This window comes from Saccopteryx leptura, chromosome 1 (genome assembly GCF_036850995.1).
Source record: "Saccopteryx leptura isolate mSacLep1 chromosome 1, mSacLep1_pri_phased_curated, whole genome shotgun sequence".
Taxonomy (NCBI): domain Eukaryota; kingdom Metazoa; phylum Chordata; class Mammalia; order Chiroptera; family Emballonuridae; genus Saccopteryx; species Saccopteryx leptura.
The window spans coordinates 89,604,453-89,625,077 of record NC_089503.1 but is presented as its reverse complement, the minus strand read 5'-3'; the positions used below and the strand labels follow the sequence as shown (position 1 = coordinate 89,625,077).

Here is a 20,625-nt window from a genome sequence, read left to right as displayed (position 1 = left end):
GAAGGCTTCAAAGAGATTATATCATGTTTCACTCTTTTTCCTCCATAACTTTTATGAGTTAAAGAAAGAAGCCAAGGATATTTTGAATACTTAATGGAAAACACCATTATTATGTCTTAATAGTGTAAAGAAAAGAGTGTATGATAAAAATAATGTCACATTCTAACCTAATGTTTTTATCAAATTCTTACTGCTAGAGTATTTGTTTGGGTTCGATGTCATTTTAAATCAATCTGTTATAATTTGCTCTAATATATATATATTTAATCTCTAGACACTAAAGGTATCTTGTATAACTATGTATATATAAATTCCATTTAACAATGGCTAAATATAGAAGAGTTGATTCTATTATTCTGAGTAGTAATAAATATTTATAAATCCAATTTCATTTTGTTGGTTCATGTTCTTCTAACTGATCTATAGGCATTTTTAAAAACTTGAGTGGTAAATTCAATGTTGTGGTAAGTTACTTTGAGATACATGTGAAAAATAAGTTAAAACAGTCTTATATTTTATCTTTAGATCAGAACCTACCCACTCTCTCCATATATTTTTATGAAGAACCTATTCTGTATACAATAATACCTTAGATGATTTAATCAACCTAATTTATAAGAATTAATTATTAAGTAATGTTTAAAATCAAGTTGAAAACAATCAGTTAGGCTTGGGTACCTAATTTTTTGGTTTTATCATTGTTTTTGAATATTAACTGGCATTAAAAAAACAACTCAGGAATATGCTAAGTATATGTGATGTCCTTTACTATTTTGCTCACAAAAATTAGGGAATATTTTATCACTTTATATTTGTTTTGAAATATCCCCTAATTTTTGTGAGCAGTATATTTTTAACTAAGTTATTTGACACTATGAATTCACAATGCCTTGTGACTCCATAGTTTTTATTAATATTTTGAACAACACTACTTTGCATGCTTTAAATTTAATATTTAATATAAAGTATTTAATTAAATAATCCTCTTTAATAGGATGGGATAAAGCTGAAGGGAAGGGGGGAGGGCACTATGAGGAGAAGGGCAAGGGAGATGTTGAGGGGAATACGGGGGAGGTGGGATGCATTTGAGTTAACACTAGAATCTATGTAAACACAATAAATTAAAATCAATAAAAAAAGGAAAAAAATAATCCTTTTTAGCATTTTGATACTTCTTGTTATTTTTCTCATTTTTCCTCTATTCTCATCTCTGGAGTTAAGTATGAAATTTTAATGAGCATTTCTAACCACTTTTTAAAATGGTATCATACATTTTAATTAACAATTAAACACAATTCAATATTATTAATCTTGGACACTCTTATTAATATAGGTATGCATTGACTTGTCTATACTCCTTCTCCTTTAATGGAATGTAAACTCCAATGGATTGGAGAACTTGTCTCTCATTTTTACTATTTTATTCCCCAGAGTTTTAGATTAGACCATTGAAAAAAAGAAAATCTAATGTTTAATTAATACTTGTTAAATGAATAAATGACTGAATGCAAACCCAGCTTTTATGCTTCCCTTGGCGCCTCTTCCAGGGGTTGTTTATATTTTGAGGCAGAGTGATCAGACCTATTTTTCAGTGGCTTTCAACAATTTTTGATCATGCCTCACAGAAGTAACTTTTATATTCTGTGTGTGTTTGTGTGGGTGTTTGAAACAAAATATTCATGAAACAATACTTAACATAATTATCTGCAACGAACCCTGATGTTTAAATCTTTAAGCTATTGTATTCCATATTATTTATTTAAAGAATAATGCTGGAGCACAGCGGGTTTTTAGGGCAGTGAAAACACTCCCTATGATACTATAGTAATAAATATGTATGATTATATATTTGTTCAGACTCATAAAATGTACACCACCAAGAGTGAACCATAATGTAACCTTTATGTATACTATATGTAACCAAGAGTGTACTATCAGGTAAATTTGTGGCTTTTAGAATGTGTTTTATAGGTTCATAAAGTTTAACAAATGTACCACTCTGGTGGTAGACTGATTATGGGGGAGACTATACAGGCGTGAGAACAGAGGATATATGGGAAATTTCTGTACATTTCACCCAATTTTGCTGTGAACACAAAACTGCTCTAAATTATCAAGTATTAATAAAGAAGAATAATAATGCTTGTCTTGAAATTGGTATCACAACCCACAAACCTGCAGTTAGTAAAACACAGTTTTAGACAAAAATAAAAGAGATGAACCACATTAATATATGAATATGTGGAAAAGACACATGTATCTTGGTTAAGCATTGAATGGTATAATTGTCAAGTCTATCTTTTCTTGAACTTTCCACCCTTCTCAGCCACTTTCAGCTCTCTGTATCTGGGTATCACTTACTTTTCATAGCCCACACTTTCAGAAGCTAGAAGGCCTGAAAGGAGATGGAAAATGTCCCTTCTAGATCTCATGGGCGAGCAGCTGAGAAATTATGTAAATCTGGAGTTGGATTCAGGTACAAACAAAGCAATATACAGTGTACTAAAATTATTTCATATAATTCTCATCATAACCATACAAACTAAGCACTGCTACTTTCTTTTTATAATTTAAAAAACTGAGATTCAGGAGGTCCAATGACTTACCTAAGGTGTCAAAGTTAATGAGCAGCAAAGCCTGGACCCACTCCTGTTGCAAACACAGTCTCTCTACCAGAGAGATAGATGCCTGGTGTCTCTGAAACCCAGAGACCGTTCCTTCCGACTTCAGAGCTTCCAGATACTTAGAGTAGGGAGGCCCAAAGGCCTGGATGTTCAGGGCCTCTTCCTATGGACGATCAAGACAAAGGACACAGTGGTCTCTCTCAACTTCACCTTTCCAGTCTGTGCCTTCCTCAAGCCCACCCTGATCTCTTCTAGCCTCTTCCAATGTGCAGAGGCAGGGACATATAAAAACGGACTTTATAACTTACTGTAGACTTCTCCACATGAACCCATGACTACTAGAGCCCTGTGAGTTAGGAAGGATAGGCTGCTGTTCCCCCTAGGAAGTTCACCTTGACTCAGCTAAGGTCATACCCACTGAAGCTCAAGGGAAGGCACAGAATTGAGCTCCTCTGGAATTGTATTTTTCCACTTTTTCACACAGTGAAATCTGAACTAGAGCTACTCAAGATTTATTGCAAACTAAGCACTTCCAACTCCAGCCACCTCCCCAAGCCCAACTATCACTGAGGCATAAGCTATATCTTGTGGGTGAATGAGCCAGTCACCTCTGGGATTCTACTTTCTCCCACTTCCTCCTAGCGATCTTATTGTCTGTCTCCTTTCTGGTCTAACGTCGAGAGTTCAGCACAGGGTGGTGGGAAGAGTCTTGGCCCACTGTCAAACTGGGCATGTTCAGTTGCGGCGCGGGTGTCTGCAGGCCGCGGAAGCCGCGCTGCGGGTGCAGCTGCGGGGAGCCCGGGCGCGCGCAGCTCTGGGGCCGCAGCCTCCGGGCGGAGGACGCGCTGCGGCGCTCGCAGGCCCTGGGAAGCGCGCCATCCGCCCCCTGCAGCCTGTGCTGCAGCTGCTGGCCACCGGAGGGGGCGAACCAGCGTCAACCTGTTGTTTGTCCCGTCACCATTTATCAACTCTCAGCACCACAAGGAAGTGCGGCACCCACACACGTTCAGAAAGTTCAGCATGCAGGAAGTTTGGGGAGAGCTCGGCGACTAGCACAGCGGCCTGGGTCATCGTGGGCGAGCGCAGGCGACAGGAGCGCGGCCGGCGTCCTACCGGGAGCCTCTCCCCGATTTTTCTTAGAGCGACGTGGTCCCTGGGTCGCTGATCCCAATGCACCGGCTCGTCCTCGTCTACACTCTAGTCTGCGCAAACTTTTGCAGCTATCGGGACACTTCTGCAGCTCCGCAGAGCGCATCCGTCAAAGCTTTGCGCAACGCCAACCTCCGGAGAGATGGTAAGAGACTCAGATTTGACTTTTCACTTAAAAAAAAAAAATCACTTCTTGTTATTCTCTCTCTTTCTGAAAATCTTTCATATAAGCCCCGGTGATTGCATGTGGTGGAGGGGGTGGGGGATTGTGCCTGTATCCAGTGTTGAGAGAGCCCCGTTTTCCGGAATGGGACTGAGGGGTGTGGGATGCTGCCGGAGGGGATCGAATGGGTAAGGTGGCTCATCTCCCTATACTCTAGAGAAGTAATTTTGGTGTCCAATAATCACTGATCCCAACAGCAAGTTGCAGGCTGCGCCGCCCTTCGGTCAAGCTCTTAATCGTTTGAACTTGAAACCCGGATAGATGGGGCATTTCTAATAGGTGGAAGGACTCAAGAGGGGCTTTCTCCGGCTGATTTATTTTAATTTTAATTTTTTGAGTGGGGTGAGAGGGAAGGATGCATTTCAGTCTCTCAGTCACATCTGGGACAGAGTGACAACTTACATATGTATTATTTATTTTGAAGAGATGGCTGTGTGCAGCATGCTGCCCATTCTGGCTCCAGAGTGACTTTTCCACTGAGGTTCAAAGTGGTTCAGAAACTCCTGTCCTGGAAGAATAGGGGTTCTGGTGTTCTCCTTGCACAGAAGGCTTTGCAACTGTTTGCAAAAAGTAGAGCTCTTTAAACAGCTATCCTAAGCAAGGTCCCAAGCGGGCTTTGTTTTCCAGTACTCCAGAGGACACCTGAGTCATTGGTTTCCAGAGATTTTAATTGAATTTATTTATTTTCTGGGCCTCTACCAAGATCTCGGGTTGATTTATTTCTCAATTCTCAACTACACCTGATGTTGCCAGTATTTTGCAGCTGTTTCTGCCATCTTCCTGAACTGATCCATAGGTTTTTGGGTTTTTTTCTTCATCAATAATACCTTTCTCTTCCCCTGCTCACTTAAAGTTCTAACATATCTCCTATGGAGATCGCTAAACTAGTCTTCATGGTCTCACTGTTTGGCTGTTTTCCGGTAAATTCATATTACCCATCTTATCCCTTTATCAGTTTCTCTCTTGGTATGTCCTTAATTTGGACTTCACTGAAAGGTATTTGGACTTTGAAACAAACAAACAAAAAATACTTTCTTATATTTTCTGATGTCAAGGAGACTGTGGATTTCAGTATGTTCAAGTCCTTGAAGTGGTGTGAAGGGTACAGGGGAACCACAGAGTCAACTCCTGACCAGAAGATCTCCCAATATTTATAGAATTACTTTATTACTGTATTTTATGTAAAATGTTCTAGCAATGCCTTTTTGACAACCTTCAACTTAGTTAAAGCACAAAATTTTCTGGTTAAACTTAAAAAAAAAAAAAAGGGTAGGCTCAAGACCAATCTGTCATAGTTCTGTTTTACTCATTAATGTTTCCAAAAGGAACACTCTTCTTCTAGTTGAGTTTTAGATGTGTTCATGTTTGCCCTTTCAGCTGCATAGAGTAAAATGCCATTTATAATTTACATGACTTCATAGCCATAATTTTGTAATCCTTGGCTTCCCAATATCAGTTACAAAAAGTCAAGGACAGAATATGCAAAGTATGTAACCATTGCCCATTAACCCAAGATTTCAACTGAAACCAAGTCATGTGGCTCATAATATTTTTTTTGGAAAGAATAATCTAATTTTATTTTTTATGTGAAAATTCTGCACATCTATCTAGTCTGTATGACAAGTGATATTTTTAATCAAAATTTTGAAAACCACTCGAGATTTATTTCTTCATATTTTAGTTTAGCTAAAGCAGCTTTGCAGTTTACTCTAATAGTACACACACACACACACACACACACACACAGAGTTTGATTCATTTAAATTGATTGTTTAATACTTTTCTCAATGTCAGTCATTCTATAAACAAGATTAAGAAAGGAAAAAAGTAGTTAGATTAAAAAATCATCATATACAGAGTGAAAAATATTTAACTCTCATAATATATGGTTATTTTGGGGTATTTTCAAAGGACAGCTTATTCTTAAGCATTATAGAGCATGCATTCTTTTTTTTGTGGCAGAGACAGAGAAAGTCAGAGAGAGGGACAGATAGGGACAAACAGACAGGAAGGGAGAGAGATGAGAAACATCAACTCTTCGTTGTGGCTCCTTAGTTGTTCATTGATTGAGTTCTTATATGTGCCTTGACTAGGGGGCTACAGCAGACCGAGTGACCCCTTGCCCAAGCCAGTGACCCTGGGCTCAAGCTGGTGAGCCTTACTCAAACCAGATGAGCCTGCGCTCAAGATGGCGACCTCGGGGTCTCGAACTTGGGTCCTCCACATGCCAGTCTGATGCTCTATCCACTGCCCCACCGCCTGGTCAGGCAAAGAGTATGCATTCTTAAAGAGAGACAATATTGTACCAAAGGATCAAAATTGAATCATCAGGAGTGAAGAAAATCTTTGGTATTACAATGGTTTGTGGTCCTCCAAAGGGCCAGTACACATAAACAGATTAGCAGCCTATCTGTAGTGTTAATATTTCATAGGGAGGGGACGTGATTAAAAAAGTACAGTATATATATCTAAAAAGGCTCCTTAACTAGGGATTGATAATAATGTAATAAAGATTGAGAAACATTGCCATAGAGTTTTAAGGAGAGAGTAAGAATAAAGGGTCTTTGAGATATTCTAGACATTGTCTGAAAAATCTGAATGGCAACATATAGTTGAGCTGTTGGGAGAAAGTAATAATTTATTAAATTAAACCCTTGTTCTGATTTCAGACATTTTCAACTTGCTGTTCCAAAGCTTCCTAGTGCCTCAGTAAAGAAGACCATATTCTTGATCTTTGTCAGATTTAGATAGGATATAACCTTGAGAAGGCTAAGGATGTGGAATATAATAAGAGGAAATATAGAAAACCAAAGTTCTCAAACATTGATTTAGGGTCTCTAGAAGTTCTGGCAAGGATCAGATTACAAATGGTAAGAGATCACAATACATATACAAAACTAGAAATGACCCTTGAGTAAGAGTTTGAGAAACCATTCCCTAATGATGAAACTATCATTACACTTGGGTGCCATCAATTTCTCCCTGCTGACCCTGTTAGCTGCAACCTATTGTCAGGGTTAAGAAAGGAACAAAGAAGGCAGGCATCTTGTCCTAGAAATAAGGTATGTGTGATCCTGTCTCGCCTAATTAAAACAAACAAACAAACAAGTGAAAAAACAAAACAAACAAAAACTCACTTATGATCTACCTGTCCTTAATAGTTCTAGATAACTGTATTACCTAAAAAAATGAAACAGAAATAAGGTATAAAGGTTATACTTACCTGGCAGGGGAGATACCATGATCACAAAGGTAGTTTTCCCAGGGCAAGGCTTATCCATTGCACTCTGGATGTGCTGACCCCTGCGATTTCCCCAAATGTGGGAAACTAGACTGCATAATTTGTGGTAGTAGGGGACTGTGTTCACGCAAGTAATTAAAAAAAAAAAAAGAAATAAGGTATAAAGGTTGTTAAATTATGTAGTCTCTTATCCCATGTAGCAGGTTTGTCTATGGCTATCTTCTAGTTTTCCAGAACTTTTTATTACATTATACAGTTGACCCTTGAACAATCTGGGGGGTAGGGTTGTCAATCTGCTGTCAATGGAAAATATGAATATAACTTTTGACTCCCCAAAATCTTAATTACTAATAGCCTACTGTTGACTGGAAGCCTTATAGATAACATAAATAATCAATTAACATATATTTTATCTCATATGTGTTATATACTCTATTTTTACAATAAGGTAAACTGGAGAAAAGAAAATTTCATTAAAAACCATAAAGAAGAGAAAATACATTTACAGTATTTATTGAGAAAAAATCTGTGTATAAGGGGACCCTGAACAGTTCAAACCCATGTTGTTCAAAGATCAACTGTATTCTTGCTCTAAAAGGGATATCTGTAGAGCCCTTCCCAGCACTTACAGAATATCTAAAGATGACCAGTGGAGGACAGTGACTAAATCTGGTCTTTGTATCCAAAAGGAAACTAAATTCTTCAGCTAAGAAGGATTACAATGAGTTTGTAGTACTTAATTGAATATTTATACTTCCTTCTATTGTATTTATATTCTTTCTCAAACTGATTTACTTTTGATATCACTTCCTAATTATATCACCTCTTAGGTCAGAAAAAAATCTTCATTTTACAGTAGCATCCATATATTCTTATTTTAGTGCCTGTCTGTTCAGTGCTTTTGCAATAATAACTGGCCACCACTCATATTGCTCAAAGTGTGGATCAAAACGTGTGAAGGTAGCAATTAACTGACAGCATTACTTATTTATTTTTTAATCAAACTAGATAGAACTTCCTGCTTAGGGGGTTAAGAATACAGAGTCACTCTTCACTTTATTGACCTATTGTCTCTTTCAGCAAGTATAGATGTTCATGGTTAGTGATTCTGAATTTAGTTTTGTTGGGTTAATATTCCAGTACTAGACTTTATTAGATTATCATTATCTAGTGATAGGCCTGCGATTTTAGTAACTGTGGTATTAGAGTTTTAAGTATTCAAGCTTATTTCTTAAATAATGTGGGTTTCTATTGGGCTTATTGAGGACAGCACATTGACTTTGGGGCAAGGATCAAAGCTTAAAGGGAAGATGATAAAATATGGGGACAATATAAGCACATTAAAGTATCTGAAAGCTAAGAATTAGATTAATGTCTAAATCATATGTTATTTTGTGTTTATATTTTTGTTCAACTCTAAAAAGTAGTAAAGCCTTATATCTTATAAAACATAGTGGTGATTACATATGTTAAATGCAACATAGCTTTGACTTGCCACTGCAAATAACATTATTATATAGAGGTTGTTCTAAAGAGGCTGGTTCAGTCAGTTGTCCCTATGCTATGTAATTGAAGATGCCACTTGGTTGTGAGTTATAGTAATAACCATGATGTGTTCATTGAATGACAGTGATTGACATCTACAGTGTTTTCTTTTTCAGCAAATGATCAAGATGGCTTTAGAAAAGAGACAAGTTAGTCCTGCACTACCTGATCACTTTTAAGATGATCTCTTTTCAGGCCATTCCTTACTTGATCTGGACTGTCTAAAGATGCAAAGACAAATAGTTCTTTATCCTGAGCTCTGCTGCTGACCCTGTTGTAGCTATTATTCATTTATTCAACAATTATTTATTGCATCTCTAATATCTGTTGATTTCTGTGCCAGATGCTCAAGAACATTATGAATGAACAAACTTGGTTCCTGCCCTCTTGGAGCCTATGGTTTACTATGCAATATAGAAAAGAAAGTACTTAGTTCCAGTATACTGTAGTTGTGTTTCAGATGCATTCTGGAGAGTTCCAAGATTCACAAGAAGTACCTTAGACATCAGTACATGCATACAAGGGAGGCTGAATATGTATATTCAAGTTTTCCACCCTTTATTCAACATAGCAGTTCCATGTATCTCCACATTTCTGTTTCACATATTTGAATTCAATTTAAGATTTTTATTTGGGAAACAATGTATGTCACAGTTCAAAAACCATGAAACCAATGTATAATGTGACAGGTGTTTTAATAGAAGAAATGCACATGGAATATGAGAATTCACAAGGAGGACCTAATATAGATTTTAGGGATTGGAGAAGGATTTCTAGAAGAAGTGATGTTTAAACTGGGGAATGAAGAATGAATAGGAGTTAAGAAGTTGGTGGCAGTGAGGAAGGAGGGTAGAGTTTCCTAGTGCAGAGACTAGCACTTGCCAAGATTTGGGGATGAGAATTTAGAGATGCAAGTGGCCATTAGTGAAAGGCCTGGGAGTTTGGCAGTCATGGGAAGGGCAGTGGGAAACCATTGAAAGATTTAATTCAGGGAACTATATGGCCTATTCTATGTTTGAATACTGAGTACCACAGTGTTTCTGAGAAGTCAGCCAAGCTAGTGTGGTGATCAAGACCAGTCTTTTCACACCTCCACTGCCTGTGGGACATGGACACAGATGGTAGTAGAGGACATGTCTGACTTCCTTTATCCAAAATCTCCAAATATTGGGTGCCCATTGCCTTGGAGCATCACTGAGGTCCCCTCACCATGGATATCCCTCTGCAGATCAGTACCAGATATGATAAATTATTAACTAAATCTGCGGTCTCATCAAGGCAATGTAAATCATGAAAGTAACTTGTCTAGTGTTCAGCAATGTTTTAAGTTATTTCAAACTTCTATACTTCAGAATAAATGCAATTTGAAAGGGAGCATTTTTACATTAATTTTTGTGAGGACAGTTTTGTCAAAAAGCTACAGGGGGATAATATATAATAGCAAAAAAAAAAAAAAGGATCCAGGACAAATGCTGCAGCAGAAATGTTCTCCCCCCCCCCACACACACACACACAGTATTTCAGGATCGAATGTAATTCATAAGTAAAGGAATAAGCCCAGGAGACATTAAGATGTACAAATGCACAGACAGGAGGAAATATATTCTTTTGGCAATTATTTTTCAGGACAGGAATGAAACAAACCTTGTTTCTTACAATCGATGATGTATATGTGATTTCTCTGCTCTTCACCTTGATATGTGGACATCTAAACGTTAACTTGAATATTGATTGACTGATATTGTGTTTTCTTGTGTTTTGTGCTGAGTGCAATTTAGTAGTTTTTGTATAGTTGGAGACAGCTCAGGGAAAGGACCATAGCACAAGCATATGAGCTGTCTTTCATTACAAGAAGTGATCTTTTCTCAAATTGTAGGTTTTTACTTGAACACTATTTTGTAGAGCATTTATGAAGACATGGTTCTAGGTACAGTGCTTCACCTATGAAAGTGAGCCAAACATGAATTAAAAGTTTGTGTATTAGGATTCTTGACTTTTGAAATTTGAATCCAGTATGCTTTCTTTGGACTGAAAGGAGCTTAGTGGCAATGACTGGGAGCGAGGTACACGCATCAGTTGAGTATGCTGTTTCGGCTTTGAACAAATCATTTCATACTCAATTGTGAGAAACTGATGACAAATTTTGCATTTTGCTAAAACATTTAATAAGAAATATAGCAACAGCCTACTTGTATAAAATTTAGCTATTCAGCAATCTGAGCTATATAAAACACAACCAAATGAACTAATAAGCGTGCAACAAATTCGCTTAAAAGCCAAAATCAGTGCCACAAAGTGTATAAATGAGTTCATAAAGTTCACGTGGTAGACATTAAAAGACCATTTGCCTTTGCTTTCCACGTAATTTTATCCCACTTGCTTACATGGTTTCCACATCCACAGCAGAATCAGAGCTTGTGGTTAGATTAGAGAACAGGACTGGTTCGAGTTATCACACTATTAACATTGAGAATTGACAGCTAGTAGTTTTCCTGCCTCCTCTTATATTTTCCGGCTTTGAAAAGCATTCTTAAGACCTAAGCAAGCACAGCTGCCTTAGGGATTTTTATTGAATACAGTGGAAAATGTTCCAACCCGCAATGAACTGAATGTTTCTGTTACCCTCTAACTTCATACCTTGAAATTCATCCCTCCCAATGTGATGATATTAGTAAGTGGAACTTTCAGTAATTGATTAGGTTATGAGGACAGGGGCCTCATGGATAGGATTAGTGCCTTTATAGAAGAGACAGCAGAGAGATTCTTTCCTCCTTCCATTATGTGAGGATATGGCAGAAAGACTGAATCTACTGGTGCTGTGATCTTGGATTCTAGAACTGTAGAAGTTCATTTCTGCCCTTTATAAACCACTCAATTTTTGTATAGCAGCCCAGCTGGACTAAGACAAAACCTATGTTCTTATGTCACCAGGGAATCATTATATTACAGCCCAGTGGACTTGCTGATGTTGTTAATGATGTCCTTGAGTCATAAAGGAAAGTTTAGATGATATGTTTGATGGGTTTACCAGGGTCATAAATTGGAAATGCTATTAGTTTAAGCATATATGGATTTCAATGAGAAAATTTACAGCACTCACTTTGACAGCTTTGTGAAAAAGAACTATTGTAGCCTGGATCATAAAAAAAACAACTATTATTATTTTTCTATTAGTGGTAACTAATAGATTTGTGTCAGTCAAGAGGGAGGTGAGCAGGAATTTCTGTCAGTATTTTGGATTAGATCTTACTGTGATTAGAACCCTTAATAACTTGAATGAAGACATGGAAAACACATCTTCCAAACTTGCATATTTTAGCTGGAAAGAATACTTAATGGTTGGATTAGATGCCGAGGTTGGCTGATATTTTCTATAAAGGGCCAGATAGCAGATATTTTAGGCTTTTGAGGCAATAAGCTCTCTGTGGCAAATACTCAACTATGCCATTGTAGCATGAAAGCAGCCACAGAAATTACATAAATGAATAGGTGTGGCTGAATTCCAATATAATGTGATTTACAAAAGTAGGCAGTGTGCTTACAGGCTGTAGTTTGCTGATAGCTGAATTAGAGAATCCATGTGCTATTAGGTTAAAATGATGGGTCTACCCTATTAAAATGAAATGCAGCAGGGAGAAATGCAAAATCTAGCTCTTTGGCTAGAAAATAAAAGCAACTATGTAGTTATAAAAAGAAATAACTTGAATTAACACCAGTTTATGCAATGATAGATTAAATTAAATAGATAGGGATAGATGATAGATAGATAGTCTATACTGATCTATCTCCTAACTGCTTTAGTTCAGCATAACATCAACAGTGTGAACTTAGCATTTCACATTAATAATATCTCAAGATCAAAGGTTAGCAATGCTCTGATAAGTCAGTCCTGTATGTGGGTGTTTTGCTCTTAATTTCTCCCCTATGCAGGATTCTACCTCTTTCTGACTCCCTCAAACCCAAGACTGAAACCCACAAAGTGTATTACTATTCCTGTTTTTAAACTTTCCCTTCTTATTGGTTTTATCCTCTCTCCAACACACATGTTCAAGTTTCTTTGTATCCTCCCACAATATATGCAAGGTGTTTACTGTTTCTCTTTATTTTACCAGGATAATAGCTTCTTCAGTCTCACTACAACTCACTGTCTCTACTTCCTCTGGCCCTTACCCTTTGCAATTGGGTCATCTTTGTTGCCCCACTAAATTGCTCTGGGTGAGGTCGCTAGCCTCCTCTGTGATCTACAGGTCTTTTCAGGAAATGCTCTCTTCCCTTGGCTTGAAACTGCCTGTTCTTTGCCTTAACTACTCCCAAATGGTATGATTTAAATGAAGATAGAAATAAATCGAGAACTAACTGAATACTTATTTTAGGTTCTTTGGAGTAGCAAAATTAGAGAAGGCCTTGAAAAGTATATTTCATGTTTTGTTCTGTCCCTGGAACCATTATGAACAGTGAAAGATCTTTAAATATCTGTGGGATCTTGTGATATAAAAAAAGAAAAAGCATTCAAAGATAACAAATAAGGGAATTTTATTACCTATCAAGTTCTACAACCACACCATTTTGGGGTAGATATGTATAAATACATATATAAACTTAGAATGTTTAAAATAATAAAAAGACACTTATAACACTAGAAAATAAATGAAACACACAGATTTTCTTATGTCATTTTACTCTTTTATTTATATTTCTCTCCCTGGATGTATCATTTATACTTTTATTTATTTTTCTCTCCCTGCTTCCTGGCTGGTCTTCATCCTCCTGTCTGCCCTATGAATACTGGGCGGTCTCTGGAGGACCTTAGTTCTTTCTGAAGGGCCGACTGCTACCGATGTGCCAGGCCTGTAACCCTACATTTATTGTCTCGGCCTCCTCAGTGAGCGCTCTCTTCACCTGTCCTTGTACTTCACTGTTGGAGGTCTGCAATGAGTGATCCCACTGGTATTTTTAAAGTAAACTCTTCACTCAGTAGGCCTCAGAGTCAAATCATGTTTTTTTTTATTGTTCTTATTGATTTTTATTTTTTTGAAATAAAGTGATAATTAATTTTTTAAAAAAAATATTAGGCTATTCATCTGGTGGTACATTCCTAAACAGTATTAATCTTTTTGTTGTGGTTATTCTTCCAGACACATCATAATTGTTTTTGAATGAACTTTTTAGTGTATGTACTGACCAGGTATCATGTTTTAGACTGACTCCCTTCCCTCTCCATTTAAAACTGACTGTTTCTTTATTTTTTCCACATTTCCATCATAAAGCCTATAACAATATTTATTTACCTTTCTGACATCTGCTGTTGTAAGCATGGTCTCTATACTTAATACAGTCCAGTATTTTCATTGTCCATTTCATTAACTAGCACATAGGAGTTGCTCAATAGGTCTGAAGAATCAGTAAATCAGCCAGTCTTTGAACCACGTGAGCTCTCTCTCACATTGTAAATGGATGGGGAAAAGGATGTTAAACTCTCAATCTGGGGTTCAATGCCCGTGATTAGCTATAGAAGTCTGAGGGAAGATTAATTCATTTTTATTCTGTTTCAAGGTTTATTTATATGAAGTGAACATGTTCACAATTTATGTTATTATATCGAGGATTAAACAAGAGAGTTATTATTGAATGAAACAAAGAGTATACATTTACTATAAAAACAAGAGAACCAATGATGAAGTTGCTAAACATGGAAATAAATGATTTTTAGACAGCTGTTAATTAAGAAAAAAAATAGAGTGAGATCTATTTGGAATTTAGTTTAGTGTAAGGAGAGCTTATTTAAATACCTACTGGCTAAGAAGTAGGTATAAATATCCACTATGGCTTTATAGTGTTTTGATTCAGTTTTTTAGTTTAATTAAAGTTTAGTGTACTTTTCACCAAACCCAACTTCAATAAATATAAACACTACTCATTTGTTCAATAAATATTTATTGAGTGCTGACAATCTGCAAAGATCTACATGGAGCACTGAGGCAGGAACATTTAAGCCCAAGTAGTCTCTACTCTGTTAAAGCATATACTTTGGCTGAAGGGATTAAAATATGTAAAACATCATAGGGCACGTGGCATAATCTGGGTACAGCCATTATGGTACCCTGTTTTCTATTTTTTCATTGGATTTCACAAACGAGTGAAATCATGTCATACTTGTATTTCTCTGACTGGCTTATTTCACTTATCATAATACTCTCCAGGGTACCATTGCTTTCTTATCCACTCATCTACTGATAGGCACTTGGGCTGCTTACATATTAGCTATTTAAATAACACTGCAATAAACAAGATTTGTTTTGTGTCTTAACATGTTCTTTCCTAGAAAATATTTTATATGCATTTGAAAAGAATGTATATTCTATTGCTTTGGGGTGAAATGCTCTGAAGATATTAAATCCACATGATCTGTGTGCTCCAGTATTGTTCCTTGTGTGGGTTATGTGGGCCCTCCTGTTGTAACTGAGTCTTGATTGCTATAGGCCCATTCATTTATGGGATTGACCGACAGGCTGGCTGACTGTGAAGCTCTACCCCAACTACAGTATATGAGCTACTGTGTAGGTGCTGACCTCAGGAAGCAGAATTTGTCTGCTCAGGATCTGGTGCCTGCTAAAATATCTCTTTGGATATGATGCTTATGAAGCTAATAAGATACTGCTTGATGTTGTCTGAAGATGGCCACTGAGTGTATTGGTTCTGAATCTTTTGGGAAGGCCTCTGGTACAGGCCAATGTCAGATGCTGCCTGTGACTGGTCCTGGGTCACCAGTTTGGAGCTACAAGCAATCCACAGTTTTTGACTCTTTCTTCTGAGCCTGGGTGCATACAGGAAGGGTCACATTGCACTCTAAGACTGGATTTTACCAGCACCTGGCATAGGGGGAGTGTAGCAAAAGCCCCTAGGCACCCCAAGATGTGCCTCTGCCTGCCTTCACTTGTTGTCTGTTAGGCTCAGTCACTAAAAGAGCTTCTGGTTGTACTCAAGTTGCATGAAGTATGTTCTCAGTGAGCCACCAGGTCGGGGTGAGTGGTATTCTCCAGACTGGTACAGGTTCACACTCAATGCTAGTATTGAGTGTGAGACCACTCAGAAAATATTTCTGTGTATACCAAGTCAAGCTACCAACTGCTAGGAGCTTGTATACCTCGTGTTCGGACAGGGTTTTAGGGAGTCATCAGGATAAGGCCAGCAGAGTTTTTCAGGTTTAAACAGACCAAGATTTGATTATAGTGAAGGAGGAGCTTTACTTTGAGAGCTATATATAGAGAGAATATTTTTTAATATTAGGATTATTGGAAATTTGGAGTTTAAGACAGGGTTAGTGAAATCTAGTTGAACTTCTGAGTCATTTCTTTAGTTGAAATTGAATCCAATTCTTGCTACTCCAGGTCATTATTGTCCAATTGAAATAATATGCAAGTCAGTGTTGTTTAAAAAATTTTAGTAGCCACATAAAAGAGTAAAATGAGCCTGACCCGGCAGTGGTGCAGTGGATAAAGCATTGGACTGGGATGTGGAAGACCCAGGTTCGAAACTACAAGGTGGCTAATTTGAGCACGGGTTCATCTAGTTTGATCAAGGCTCAGCAGCTTGAGCCCAAAGTCGCTGGCTTGAGCCCAAGGTTCCTGGCTTGAGCAAGGGGTTCACTCAGTCTGCTCTAGCCCCCTGGTCAGGGCACATATGAGAAAGAAATCAGTGAACAACTAAGGTGCTACAACAAAGAATTGATGCTTCTCATCTCTCTACCTTCCTGTCTCTCTGTTTCTCTCTCTGTCTCTCTCTGTCTCTGTCACAAAAAAAGAGTAAAATGAATAGCATAAAATTAATTTTAATATTATATTTTATTTGGATAAGCCTCTATCCAAATATTATCATTTTAATGTTTAATAAATATTTTAAAAACTGTGATTTCCTTTTATATTCTTTTTATCATAATGAGTCTTTAAAATATGATATTCATTTTATGCATATAACACATCCTGTTTCAGATCATCAACATTTTAAATAGTAGCAACAATGTGGCTAGTCATTTTGTATTTGGACAGCACGATATTTTTAAATTATTTATTTAGACCAGCACAGATTATCATTGATCTTTTTCTAACATAAAAAAATATATTTAATTTATGAAAGCTATTTTTCTAGTTCAGTTGCAGTTGGCTGAGCCATATTTTAGGGGGATTAATAACCCAAAATAGGCAGTTTTATGTGATATATATGTGTGTGTGTGTGTGTGTGTGTGTGTATTATTGTATCAACATTGATATAGTTGATATATCTGGTAACTTTTATGTATTTCTCTTTTTAAGAATAAACTTACAGTCATCTAATAAACTACAGTCAAGCAGGCTACTCGGTTTATATGCCAGGTGCAAAATTTCTGCTATTTAAGGAGCTTCTTATGAAAACAGCAGCTGGTTCTTCCTTTTTCTGCCATGGATGGGGAAAAGCTGTGTTTAACCAGCATCAGTTTTTCTTTTCACTTATAGCTTAATGTTACTTCAGTAATGATAGCATTCTCTTCTATCACTTTACCATTTTTAAAAATTATCCTTTCTGGCTATTCAGTAACAGATTTGTCAAAAAAATCCTGCCATGGGTTTGGGTGGTTTAACCTACTACATCTCTGGTACAAATTATTATTTAATAACCCATATCTTCTTGAATTTTGAGGCCTTGAAAAGCATAATTTTGAAGCTTCATTGTTAGAAATATTAAATGTTATGAAAGCTGTTGTCCTGCATTTTAACATCTCAGATCTACCCCTCACTCTGTGCCCAGAATCAATGATAATTGAAATTACTACAGAAATAGTAGCATCACTCCTGCTTTTGCTAAGTGACATATTTCTACCAAGCTTTTGGTTTTTTCTTCATTGGTATGGCCTTTTAATTTGCTTATGACTTTGGGAAACTGTACAGCCAGTAGCCACAGTCGTCACCATGACCATTCACATGCAGGTTCTCATTGAATTCGGGCAGTCGGTAAAGAAACAGCGGAGCCAGAGGATGGTGGGCCATTCCTTTATTCTAGCCTTGCAACTGGCAGGCGAGTAAAAACACACACAGAGGGCTCCAATACCGTGACACGTTCTCTGTTTTTTCGTAGAATCAAAGGCCTCGATCAGTCTCAGTCACCTCTGGTTCCCTATCTGCATGCCTTCTCCCTTTTCCTCTCTGCACAAACTGGCTTCTCCTTCAGCACCCTGCCATCTTGGCCTTCCTTCCTTCCTTCCTTCCTTCCTTCCTTCCTTCCTTCCTTCCTTCCTTCCTTCTTTCCTTCCTTCCTTCCTTCTTTTCCTCTTTTTTATTTTTAAAAATTTTGGCATGAAACCCCTCCTCCAGAAAACATTAGTATAACAATGGCCCTTCCCAAGCAGGAAGGTAATTGGCAATTTCACAGACCAGCACCATTTTTAACAATAAAGTGAGCAAACTCAGAAAATGCAGATTTTACAAACTCATTTGCCCAACAGAAGCCCAAGCATTCTGTTAAGTAAAATGGCTTGCAAGAGTGCCCTGTTCTTCCATGACTTCGGAAACATCTCATTGCATTATGTTCCTATGAAGAGGCTCAGATGTAATAATTTCCTGTAAAACTTTCATTGCCCCATGTTGATGTCTCCTCCTGAAAGTACCTCAACACAGTGTACCTGGTTTTCAAAACAAACACCCTAAATCAGAAAGGCTGTTCTAAGGAAGGAACTGCTTCCCGAGCTCAGAATCTCTTCAACCACTTTGTGTGTCAGGATATAGCATGAGTCCATTGTTATTGAAAACCTTCTATTCAAAAGGCACTTTGCATTTTCAGTGAAAAAGTGGTTTTAAAAACAATTACTCTTTTAGCATGCTATTGGGCAGAAAAGTCATTTTTTAGCTCATTCTGTTAAAATAGCTGCTGTTCTCACATGGTGATGTTTCACGTAATACAGCTAATCCTACTTGCTTGGAAAGGGGCTTGGTTATGCTAACGTGTGCTGGAGGAAGGGGTTGTCACAGGGAAGAGTTTTAAAAAGAGGAGCTAGAAGGCCATTTTGGAAGAGAGTGGCCAAGTTTTTATAGGGAGGAGGAGCCCATGCTGTAGCAGTGCAGGGAGACCACATGGAGGAAGAAGCCAAAATGTTGGAATGGTGAAGGAGAAGCCAGTGTGCACAGGAAAAAGAGATGGGGAACAGAGGTGAATAAGACTAGTGAGGTAGAACCTTTGATTCTAGGAAAACTCAGAAGAGTCAGTGGCTTTGAGAGCCCTGGATGGAAAAGGAAGTGTTTTCCCATTGTGTGTTTTTACTCGCTTGCTAAGTGCGAGTCTAGAATAAAGGAAAATGGACCACCAGTTTTCGGCTCCACAGTTTCTTTACCGTCTGTCTTAATTAAATGCGAACCTGCATTGGCCAGGCAGCTTTGATGGCAGCCGTGGCTACCGGCCTTACACATGCCCTGTGCATTCTCACCTCTCCCTACCTGTAATTATACCATTTGTGTCTGTCCTCTCCCAGGAATCTAAGCTCTGTTAGGGTGAAGACTTTGTCTCTTTTATTCTCTAAGGCAGGGGTCCCCAAACTTTTTACACAGGGGGCCAGTTCACTGTCCCTCAGACGATTGGAGGGCCAGACTATAAAAAAAACTATGAACAAATCCCTATGCACACTGCACAGATCTTATTTTAAAGTAAAAAAAAAAACAAAACGGGAACAAATACAATATTTAAAATAAAGAACAAGTAAATTTAAATCAACCAACTGACCAGTATTTCAATGGGAACTATGCTCCTCTCACTGACCACCAATGAAAGAGGTGCCCCTTCCGGAAGTGCAGCGGGGGCCGGATAAATGGCCTCAGGGGGCCGCATGTGACCCGCAGGCCGTAGTTTGGGGACTCCTGCTCTAAGGTATCCTGGCTCCTGGAATAGTACTTCATATTGTAGGATGTGCTCACTAAATATTTGCCGAATGATAGAATGTACCTCAGCTGAATGTAGTTCAAGTAAAACTCAAACTTGTAGGAAGAGAAGAGTGTTTGTGGGTAGCAATGGTGGGATGACTTTGAAGTAATGAAGCTTAAGCTTCAGGTCCCATTTCTACCAAGGCCCTGTTATTTAATTATATATTTACAATTTTGGTACTTTTTTTCTTATAAAGGATATTCCAGATTTTTTCAGCATCAGACCCCACAAACTCTAGATCATTCCTTGGTATTAAGGTATATATCTAATTATTTGAGATTTGCTCTGAGGATAATGTGAAAATAGCCTCTACTCTACCAGATGAACAGATTAATGCTGCAGGAGATCTCTTACCCAAAGAGCTGGATTAATCACACAGTCTAGTCTTAGTTTAAAACATTCTGGCTGACTGACAACGCAGTGACTGCAGTGCTCTTGTGGTACTACCCTTGTATGCATTTCTGCTTCCACCCTTGAGATATATAGGGGTCCTCGGGTTACGACAGTCTCAACATACAATGTTTCAAGTTTACAACACTCACTTCTATGGAGAGGAGCTGTCTTCTGAGGATCTCATCCAGCTGGAGAAGCAGGTGATTGAAGAGGAAGAGATAGAAACCCCAAAACCCAAGAGATTCACTACCAAGGTTTGGCAAAAGATTTTTCTATGGTAGAGGATGGATTGGCAAAATTTCAGGCTGAGGACCCCAGCGATGACAGATACAGTAAGATCTACAGACTGTTATGGATGCCTTACAATGCTATGGGCAGATTTTGGAAGAGAAGAAGTCATCAACTTTCCAGACCAGCCTGGAACAATGCTTTAAGAAGGTAAAAAGGCCTGCAACAGATCCTGTACCCTCTACATCAGCTGCTTCTCGAGATGAAACACTTGGAGTACA

General features: G+C 37.9%; 1 protein-coding gene and 1 non-coding gene across 3 annotated transcripts in view; both read left to right on the top strand.

The window, feature by feature from the left end:
* Window positions 1-3,481: 3,481 nt before the first annotated feature.
* Window positions 3,482-20,625, top strand: part of PDGFD (platelet derived growth factor D) — a 273,833-nt gene continuing 256,689 nt past the window's right edge. For both annotated transcript variants that reach the window (XM_066371547.1, XM_066371541.1), the window contains exon 1: window positions 3,482-3,918. In XM_066371547.1, the coding sequence (XP_066227644.1) occupies window positions 3,795-3,918 (124 nt within the window). In that variant the 5' untranslated portion in view covers window positions 3,482-3,794. The remainder of the gene's footprint in view (window positions 3,919-20,625) is intronic.
* Window positions 7,212-7,375, top strand: LOC136390012 (U1 spliceosomal RNA). Its single transcript, XR_010748543.1, has one exon. It is a non-coding gene; the product is annotated as a U1 spliceosomal RNA (small nuclear RNA).